The sequence below is a fragment of the Colossoma macropomum genome, unplaced genomic scaffold, assembly GCF_904425465.1.
Source record: "Colossoma macropomum unplaced genomic scaffold, Colossoma_macropomum, whole genome shotgun sequence".
NCBI lineage: Eukaryota > Metazoa > Chordata > Actinopteri > Characiformes > Serrasalmidae > Colossoma > Colossoma macropomum.
Genome location: NW_023494793.1, coordinates 35,498,804 through 35,509,952, shown reverse-complemented (window position 1 = coordinate 35,509,952; position 11,149 = coordinate 35,498,804). Strand labels below are relative to the sequence as shown.

Sequence of the window (11,149 nt, the reverse complement as noted above, 5' to 3'; positions counted from 1 at the left end):
GTTTCTCATCTTTTCCGACATTTCTTGTGAGTCACAGCATAGTGTGCTGCCTATTGTGACCTTTAAGCCTACTGCACATTGTTAGAAATGGTTTGTCTATGTAATGTTTAGTTCTGACAGGCCAGACAGTTATCAAGCCTTGGTGTGTCCAGTTTATTTGGTCCCAGCTATCACCCAAACATGGTGAATTGGTTGATTGAGCAACTAAGGTGGCAGTTACTTTTTCACAGTGAGTCAGTTGGTGTTGGATAACTTTTTCCTTCAGTAAGTAAAGATGATCTGCAAGTAGAAGAAATGAAGAGGAGGCGAACACCGTTTCACAGCCCAGTGTGAAAGGAGACAAAAGAGATGAATACGTAAATATGTACATATGTGCAGGATCTGAGGAAATATGAACTATTATTTACAGTATGTTACATAAAGATACAGTATGGTACAGAGTGATGTTATGGGCCCCAGTAAAGGGAGGAGTTCACAAAGTTCTATTTAAAGTGCAGGGTTAATGAGAGCCACAGCTCTGGGGAAAATATTGTTAGCAAGTATTGTAGAACTGTAACAGTGCTCAATAGCATGTACTGGAGAGGTGATGGCAGTTAAAGCATTAAGCCATTATCTGCAATGTTGGTGGTTTCGTCCTCCTATCGTAATACGGCTCAGGCTTCCACCACTGTGCCCTAGAGCCAGCCATGTTTGTCCTTCAGGTGCTATTGAACCAAAAATACCTGAAAAACCCCTGTACTTTTGTATAAAACCCATTACTGGTAAGCATTGGTCAAATTGTAAAATATTTTTAAGGGGGATGGTGGATTCAGAGGACTTGGTGGTGGGAGACTGTAATATCAGCATAAAGAAGCTGTATAACATCAAGAATTAAGTTATAATGTAATGTATATCCAGAATTCATCCTATTTTAAAAGTGGAGATCAAATCTCAAAGAAGATAACTTGACAAAAATATGAATGCAACAGAAAATGACACTATATTTATTATTTTATTTACAGTGCTGTGAAAAAGTAAGTAAACCCGGTTTCTTCTATTTTTGATCATTTGTCACATTTAAATGTTTCAGATCATCATAATATAAGATTAAGGCAACACGAGTAACCACAAAATGCAGCTTTTAAATGATCATTTCATTTATTGAAGATAGGGATTTATTTAAAACCTAAATCACCCATGTGAAAAAAGTAATTGCCCCCCTAAACCTTATAACTGGTTGTGCCACCCTTGGCAGTAACAACTGCAATCAAACATTTGCAATAACTTGTGATGAGTCATCTACATCGCTGTGGAGGAAGTTTGGCCCAGTCTTGTTCGCAGAATTGTTTTAATTCGGCTGCATTGGAGGGTTTGGAGCATGAACTGCCCGTTTAAGGTCTTGCTACAGCTTCTCAATGGGATTCAAGTCAGGACTTTGACTTGCAAGTTTTCTCCATTCGTGGGTAATAGCTTTCACTGTGGTTCGCTGGAGTCCCAGAGCCTTAGCAATGGCTTTACAACCATTTCCATACTGGTAGATTGTATTTGATTCTCTTTAGAACGTGGCATCCTGTGCTGCTTTTTGAGACCTTTTAGCCTGCTTCACATTGCCAGACAGGTTCTATTTATGTTTAGATTCAACAGGTCTGGCAGTAATCATGCCTGGGTGTGGCTTATGAAATTGAACTCAGTCAATTGAATTTGGTTAAGTGGTTGATTTAATGGACGGCACGGTGGTGCTGTGGGTAGCACGGTGGCCCGGTGGGTAGCACCATTGGCTCACAGCAAGAAGGGCCTGGGTTCGGTTCCTGACCAGGCGACCCTTTCTGTGTGGAATTTGCGTGTTCTCCCTGTGTCTGTGTGGGTTTCCCCTGACAGTCCCAAGACATGCATGTATCCCGCCTGATGACCGCTGGGATAGGCTCCAGCTCCCCCCCCGCGACCCAGAAGGATAAGCGGCTAAGAATGTGTGTGTGGTTGATTTAGTAGCTAAAGGGGCAATTGCTTTTTCACGTAGGGGCAGGTAGGTTCTGAACAGCATTTTTCCTTCAGTAAATGAAATCATGAAACAGCAGTTCAAGCGTGACATACATATACACACCGATCAGGCATAACATTATGACCACCTCCTTGTTTCTATGCTCATTGTCCATTTTATCAGCTCCACTTACTATATAGGTGCACTTTGTAGTTCTACAGTTACAGACTGTAGTCCATCTGTTTCTCTGCATACTTTGTTAGCCCCCTTTTACCCTGTTCTTCAGTGGTCAGGACCCCCATGGACCCTCACAGAGCAGCTACTATTTGGGTGGTGGAACATTCTCAGCACTGCAGTAACACTGACGTGGTGGTGGTGTGTTAGTGTGTGTTGTGCTGGTCTGAGTGGATCAGACACAGCAGTGCTGAGAAACAGATGTACTACAGTCTGTAATTATGCACCTATATAGGAAGTGGAGCTGATAAAATGGACAATGAGCGTAGAAACAAGGAGGTGGACATAACGTTACGCCTGATCGGTATATATAGTACCCGTGCAGACTTTTGAGAACATGCCTAAAACTCCCTGGCTTGGCGCCATCTAATGGACAGAATCACTGTTAGGCTGCCTTAACACCCAGCTTAATCTAATCTTCATCCTTCTCTTGTTTGTGAGTGTGTCAGTTTCTCAGGATAATGTAATTGAATTGAGACGAAGTCCTATTCAGCTGATTGTTCTTTGAGCTCACTATAAAAAATTGTTGTAGAAATAGATATTAAAATTACAATCCGATCTGCTTCCAGGCGCGAAGTGCTGGATGGCTCCTGAGAGTGTGAGGCTGCTGCAGTGGAGTAACAAGTCTGATATTTGGTCTCTCGGCTGTGTCCTCCTGGATATGTTGACGTGTCACGTGCTTGATGTGTGTGTCTCTTTCTCTCTCACACAGAATATTTCTACTGTGAATCAGAATACTTTATTGACTAATGAATACACAGTACTGTGCAAAGGTCAGAGATCACCTTCATTTAGGTTTAGTTTCTAGACAAAACAGCCATTAAGTGCAAGTTATGCATTTCTCAGGAGATGATTATGAGAAGATTAGATGTAAGATTATTCGCTTTCATAATGAAGTCGAAAGAAGGATTTTCCAAACCTAGAGTTCAAAAATGAAAAGAATAAGAAAATCAAGCTCCAACAACGTAACCGTCGGTGGACTGACCACCCAAAAAATGTAATGCAGAAAATGCAACAAACTTCTAAGACTGGACTTAGATGTGAAAAAACATCCCTGCAGATATCTTTAAAAAACTAAAAGCAAGTGTCCTGAAAAGAATGGAGGCTGTAATGAAGGTAAAGAGTGGACACACTAATTACTGAAATATGATATATATGTTTGTTGAGGCTTCTGTGTAATTTTCTGTTACACATGTTTATTTTTTCTGAAGCAGAAAAATTAATAATATGTACTTAATGACCGTTTTGACTGAGAAATTAATTAAATGAAAGGTGGTCTCTTAATTTTATGTGTTCTTAGGAGGAAGCCTCTCTGTCCCAGCTGTTTCTAATCAAGAAAGACCTCAGTCCCCTGGACCGTATCATGTCCAAGGACCTTCACAAGCTGCTCACCATGATGTTCAGCCACAATCCAAAAAAAAGAGCCAGTGTCTGGTCAGTGTTGTGAACATATGCATACATTTACATTTATTCATATACCAGACGTTCTTGTCCAGGGCAACTTAGAAAATGTACAAGACAAATGATACAAAGGACCCAGAGAAACTTGACGTAAAAGGAGCTCTACTATAGCTTGATCTAGTTAATTGAAACAAAAAAAAAACTTGAGGACAAATAATAAGTACGGCTTTTTAAGGATGTTGAGGATTGTTGTTCTTAGGTTGGATCAGAATTCAGCTTCTGTTGGTGCACACACACACATACACACATGCTTCTAAGCCGCTTATCCTTCTGGGCTGCGGGGGGAGCTGGGGCGGAAGGCAGGAAACACCCTGGACAGGTCACCAGTCCATTGCAGGGCACACAAGTTTAATTTCACTTTTTTAAATTTCCTTTATTTTTACACACTGTTAGAAATAAAGGTTCTGTGCAGGTGCATTTTTCATTCATCAAGGTACAAACAATGTAAATGTTACCTCAAAGGTACAACAGTGGTTTTAAGGTCCAACTGTGCACCTTAAATAAGTTTTTTCCCAGGTAAAAAGTACATATTTGTACCTTTTCATAACCTAATGTTTCAAAACAGAACAACAAATTAAAAAGCCTGGAGACGAGACAGGGTGTGTGGAGTCAATACAACTTAGAAAATATCATTTCAGTGGATTATGGTACAATTATGTTGAGGGTACCACCCCAGTTACAAGAAGGGTACTGCCCCAGAGACAGTTTTGTACCTTCTTTTCTGAGAGTGCATGAAACTTTTTTGAGTTCAGTCACCCTTTTGCACATGCCTTTACAGCGTACATTATGTGGAGTGAACAGTTTTGTTGTACAGCAATTTAATTATTTGGCAAAGAAAGTTGAAATCAACAATGCATATGAGTTTGTGGTTCTTACTAATACAGGGTGCCGGTGAACAGCCCTGCTGGTAAGTACCTGGGTATTCTCTGAAAAACAGTCTATTGACACAGCTACAGCAAGGCTTTTGAGAACGTGCTTAAAATTCACTGCCTCAGAGCTATGGCGCCATCTAATGGACAGAATCACTGTTAGGCTGCCTGTTCTTAAATCTAATTTTCAGTCTTCTCTTGTGTCTATCTGTCGTGTTTATGATTGTCAGTTTCTCAGGATAATGTCATTGAATTGAGACAAACTCCCATTCAGTTGAACAGAAGAACAGATGAGTGATGGTTCTTTGAGCCTACTAATAAAAACTGTTGATGAAATATATATCAGAATTGCCATCCAATCCATGTCAGTGTTTTGGATGTACGCGTACATTTACATTTACTCATGTGGCAGGCGTTCTTGTCCAGGGCGACTTAAAAATATGCAGGACAAATGATACAAAAAGACCCAGAGACACTTAGAGGATTATGTAAAAGGAGCCCTGCTATGGCTTGTTCTACTTAAATGAATACAAATGTACACCTTGAGGGCAAATAATAAGTACAGCTTTTTAAAAGGATTATTGTTCTTAGTTTGGATAGGAATTAAGCTTCTGATGGCACAGTTTCAATTCACTTTTTTAAGTTCACTATAATTACATTATGGAATGAACAGCTTTATTATTTAGCAAAGAACGTTGAAACAAATCATAAATATTAGTTTGTGGTTCACACCAATACAGGATGCTGGTGAATGAAGCTTTCGTGAAGGACTGTCTGATTCTCTGTGGCTCTTCACTGCATACGATGAAGAAGACTCTTCCTCAGGGGGTCACCGGACCACCATTCCATGAAGGCTTTGATAGTATCGTGGGTATGGAGTCCCATGCTTATGATGAGTGCCTATTAAAGCGATCGTTCAGCCAAAAATGTACACAGTTTTTCCTCTTACCACAAATGTGTTGATCATCCTCTAGTCCTTCATCAGTGGTCACAGGCGCTGTTGGTTGGATGTTTTTGGTTGGTGGACTATTCTCAGTCCAGCAGTGACACTGAGGTGTTAAAAAACTCCAGCAGCACTGCTGTGTCTGATCCACTCGTACCAGCACAACACACACTAACACACCACCAACACGTCACACTAACACTACAAACTAACTCGCTAACATTCCACCTTCCAAATAATACATGCTCTGTGGTGGGTGGTCTTGTGGTCCTGACCATTGAAGAACAGTGTTAAAGGGGCTAACAAAGTATGCAGAGCATACTGGCACTACCAAATGCACCAGGTAAATGGAGCTGATACAATAGGCATCCAGTGTATACACAAGCAGTTATACTGGTATAGTGGCCAGTTGGTGTGTGTGTGTGTATATATATTTAGAGCCCACATAAGCAAGGTCACTTGAGATTTGAGTCAAGGGTGTGACAGTTTAGAAATGCAGTTTGCAAGATGCTAAACCGGTGGCTGTTAGCTTCCATTACTTGTTAGCTATATTAGCCTCTCCAGTGCAAAACTAAAGAAATAAACTTTAGACACTAAACTTGTCTTGATTGTACAACTACATTTGGGGTCAGGAGAAAATGAATCAGCTCTTTAATTTATTCTTTGCTAAACCTTTTTATTTCATTTATTCTTTGTTGATGCTCAGTGTTTTATTTTTCCTCTTTTTGTTCTGTTTTGTAGAGTTCATGATGACCTATACAGATATAGAGGATGTCCAGCTTTCTGTTTTGTCATATCTACTGAAGAAGGAGAAAAATGGTACTAACTACTTGTTTATACATGTTATTTGTGATTGGAACTTGGAAAGTTTTGGGTGGCATTTGCCACAGATGGAGAATTGACAAACTTATATTAACAGTGTGTGTTTATAATAGCCTTGGAGAGGGTCAGTGACGTGGTGGAGGCTGTGACGTCTGCTATGATGAGCCACACTGGCTCAGCTTGTGTTCAGCTGAAGTCATGCCAGGTCCTTCAACAACTTCTAACTGCAGGTCAGTCAGCAAAAGAATATGAGCCATCAATGTACTTTCCTTAAAGTCTTAATGCTCTAACAGGTTCTGATTGATCATACGTTTGCCCAAACTTGTCTGCTATTGTAGGAGGGCATATTGGCATTGACAGCTCCAGCTTATTTGGAGAAGACGTCATCTCCAATGTCCTGAAAGCTGTGCAGAATCATCCCAAGCATGTAGATCTCCTGGCTAATGCATTTCAAGTGCTCTTCCTCATTTCAAAGAATGGTGTGGACCTGAAAGCCTGTGATTTGACTGTGAAACTAGGCTGTGCACAGGAAGTACTGAAAACACTGAGAGCCTACCCACAGACTAACGATATTGTCATCCCCTCCTGCAGATTCCTATGGAATATACTTGCAAAAGGTAATTATAATAACAGGTTATAACCAAAATTAGGTATGCACCGATGATGATTTTTTATAGCTGATTCTGATTTTGTTACAGGTAAACTGCCTGATAATTTTTGCCCTTTTTTTATTAGTCTTTTTTTTTTTAACTCAAAGCTCACGTTGTATGGGTTAAATGAACACACTGAACAAACATTAGCTTTCTAGCTTTCTAATGGCCAAAGTGGCAACATAAATAACATTGGGCCTCATTCACCAACCGTTCTAAAGAAGAAATTTCTTCTCAAAACCCACTTACACAGTTTTCACAAAGATTCTGACATTCACCAGTGTTTCTTATTGGGATTTGTTCTTAGGTAAGAACAGAATCTACACACCCATGAGCACAAAGGTGCAAACAATTCTGTGGTTTAAGAACACGTCATGAATCTGACATAGACTTTTTCTTAGGACCTTTCTCAGGAACAAATTTAAGAAAAATGTTAGGATATTGGTGAACGAGGCCCATTATTTGTTCTTTCATGAGCCAAACTGATTTGTTTTACATGCTCAAATAAAAAAAATTCCCATTCAAAAAACATGAATCAAATAAAGTGCCACATAGAAAGTAAGAGGCAACTGGCTGTTTAGCACAATGAGTCATGCATAATTATGCTACAACATTTTGGTACAGGTGTAGCAGCAGCATTCAAATTCAACTTACCTTATTCTCGTTATTGGCATCATAAAATTGCAACACAGGCCAAAGATATAAATAATAAATAAATTGGCCGAGTGCCGATTGCTGGTTTGGAGCAAAAGTCTGCCGATTCCGATCTTGGTCGATTCTGATTACATTAGCTTCGTAGCTCCAGAGCAACACTAAAGAAGCTTCAGACAGCAAGCATTGGTGTGATGGCTTGGCTGGGTCTGATCTTGGTCGCTTCCAGTCTTAGGCGATTTTGACTGTGTAACCAACATGTTTGGTGCCACAAGGTCATGATCATTTATTTTTTCTCCTGAATTACTCATGTAGGTATTACCTACATGGCTAGTGCAGAGTCAATGGCTAGTGCAGCTGAGACAGTGTGCAGTGTGGGACAGATGCACCTGCAGGATGCAATTGTGACAGAGTGCTTGTGTGCTGTGCTACAGTCCCTGACCATGCACGGTGAGATACTCCAGTTTACTGGTAAAAACCCAAGACACACAGATATACCTTTTTTCTCCTTTTTTTACTGCATATCTAAAACATATGGGGCAGATTTCATATACAAAAAACATAATGCAGCGTTAAAAGAGCCCTTAGTGGCTTTTTAAAAGAGTGAAAGTAGGAGCTATTAATAGACATATAGATATACTTGAAACAACATTTACTTTTGCTTTCACTTACAGTATTTACTTTTGCTTTCACTTACAGTATTTACTTTCACTTACTTTTTGCTTTCATCAATGTTGTAGGTCTGTATGAGGAGAAGGATATTGAAAATGCCACACTCCTCTTGATAAATGCACTCAGATTCCACCCTAACCATTCTGGGATAGTGAATCATGTGTTTATTGCCATGGTCAACCTGGTCAGAAGCTCAGGTGAGAAAGAAAGCATGTGAATCTATGCAGTCACCAAGTACCATTGACAAATGTTCAGTTCAAAAACACTTCCTGTTCAAGTTTAGTAAGTTGGGACAGACAAAAAAGAACCAGTAGTTTCACATAAAAACTATTAAAAACTATGACTACAATGATTTATTTTCAGTGTTTTACATACTGCACAGCAATAAATCCACTTAAACACAACTAATTTTGCTCTCTAAGCAGTTGGTCAGTATTCTTTAAGTACTGCTAAAATAAACAATATGTTCAGAAAAGCATTTTTTGCCATTTTGTCATGTAATTTCTAATGATACATTAAAATATTGTCAAATTACCCACCTCCAGTTCCTGTGTTATAATGCTCTACACCGGGTATGAGCTCATGGATTTTCCCCCTGTCCAATAAATGTGAAATAGCCTAGCCAAAGCTATCATCAAAAGAAAGTGCTGTCCACATATAACACAGATATATATATATGTATATATATATATGAGAGCATGGCTGCTAAATCACTGAGCAAAAATGCACATAGTGCAGACTAGTACATCTCAATGCTTTCTCCCCATCTGTCCACATCAGAGAAGGCTGCTCTCCAACTTCTCGCTCCAAAAGAGGAGAGTGTTTCTTGCATCATGGCAGCGCGAGGGCACCATCCTGATGACCCAGAGGTCACAGAGAACTTCTGCCACCTTCTGAATCAGCTGGTCCAACAGGGTGAGCGCAAGAACACTCTTAAAAAAATCTTAAATGATTCTTAGTTTGGACAAAAAAAGGTTTCGTATTGTATGAAGGTCTTTTAATCTTTACACATACATATTGCCTCTGTCAAAAAATAAATTGAAAAAATATCTCCAAAATGACAACTTTACATTCTGTACATTCAATGCAAGTTCATTTTATTCCAAGCAGTTTTGGTCCATTTCGATTGGGCCAATCATCATAAACTTTTTACACAATGTAAAGGGCAGCTTCTGTGTTCAAATGATGTATAATCAAAAAAATGGAGACTTTTTTTTGGACAGCAATATATTATTTACAAAAAGATTTTTAAAAGGACAGTTAAAAGGTTGTTTAGGTAACCAGCACTGGTTCTTTTATGGCATCTGTGTTATTTTTGAATACAGAGAGCTGTTGTTTTAATGTTACTGTAGGAATATTGTTGAAAAATATCTAAAAATTGTGCTTTCCTCTTTCATCTGCTTTACGCTTAGAATAAACACATTTTTGTGTACATTATGTCTGTCACAGTTATTACATAATCACCTGATCACAAATACTAAAGGGAAATCCACCTTTTTTGTTTGTTTGTTTGCTTGTTTTTCAAAATTTCTGCACATGGTTATGAAGTTTGGTGTGTAACACCCTTAGGGGGCAGCAGTGAGTAATATTTAATGTATGTTAGTAACACCTTCAGAGGGCGGTGGTGAATAATGTTTGTTTAATTGAGCTCAAGCTGTTTCTGTCATCAGATGGGATCTACTTAGGATCCATAGCTAGGAAAAAAGATTGCTAATCGGCCAATTTGTCCAATTTCTAATCAGACAGTTTGTCCACATGCATACAATAAACAAAAAAAAAAAATTAATTGTTAATCACAACTATTTGTATGGCAATTAATCATAAGCTATAGTTTCATGATTGTGACCAGCATACATTGTACTTAAAGTAGAACATATAATAAAGACACATTAAATACCTTAAATATGACCCTCGATGCTTCCTGGCAAACCATTCTCTATTTCTTTTTAACTGCTGGTATTGTTATTTTTGTCATGGATCTCAGATGCTGTGGCTCCTGAACTGCTTGCTGAAAGTGTCCAGGAGGAACTGGAGCAGATAGTGAAACAATTTGTGTCCACTAAGGTTCGTAAAGAATTTATTTTATAATGCGTTATGGTTCATATTATTTTGACAGTTAGACAACTCTTGGATGTGACTTGATTGTAAATAGCTCCTCTTTTCCTCTTAGGATATCACCCTGTTGGCACAGGAGACCCTGTCAAAAGTGATGAGCCTTAACAATCCAGAGCCAACAGTGAAGAGTGAAAAGTAACACTTCTCAGAATCCATTCAGAATTCATGTGTCAACAGCTGTTGGAGTAGCACAACATACACCTGCACAGTGAAAGAACTTGTGTGAGAGACTAGCAATTATCGGATGAGATATTAAAGCTATTTTTACATTCCTACTGAAATTTGATATTCAGTGTTACTGTCACATCAGAGCTGTTTTGACTGCTTATACACTTCAAAGACTTTGAAAAAGAATCTTTTTAACAGCTGTGCAATGTTTACAGCTGGCATAGTACAGTATAGTGTTTCATTCTTAAAAATAATAATTCATGTATTTTTGTATGTATCATGTCTGTGTTTTTTAGATTCTTATTGTAAATGGAACCTCATTCTCAGTGAGCTTGTTCTCTCAGGTTGTGCCATCAAATTTATTCTGCTGCATCCTAGAAAATGGGCTTTAATAACAAATAAACAAAAGCACAAATACAGAGACTCTTCTAGCTTCATACTGGCTTATTTTGTCCAAATTCTTCTCAGGTTTCCATTTCTGAGTGAAACGTTCTTGTTCATAGTCACAGCACTAAAGCCTAAATGCATGTTAACTCATTTGCACTTTCTTTGTACAAATTTATACCAGTGATTGTTTGATTGCCAGCAGCACTGGGAAACATGCAGT

The 11,149-nt window shown here is 38.8% G+C and overlaps 1 protein-coding gene across 1 annotated transcript; it reads left to right on the top strand.

The window, feature by feature from the left end:
- The first annotated feature begins 7,913 nt into the window (after positions 1–7,913).
- LOC118814098 (serine/threonine kinase-like domain-containing protein STKLD1) lies at positions 7,914–10,513 on the top strand. The gene is made up of 5 exons (XM_036579758.1): positions 7,914–8,037; positions 8,328–8,456; positions 9,040–9,174; positions 10,244–10,323; positions 10,430–10,513. The coding sequence occupies exons 1-5, from the start codon at positions 7,914–7,916 to the stop codon at positions 10,511–10,513; spliced, it is 552 nt and encodes a 183-aa protein (XP_036435651.1).
- The last annotated feature ends 636 nt before the right edge of the window (positions 10,514–11,149 follow it).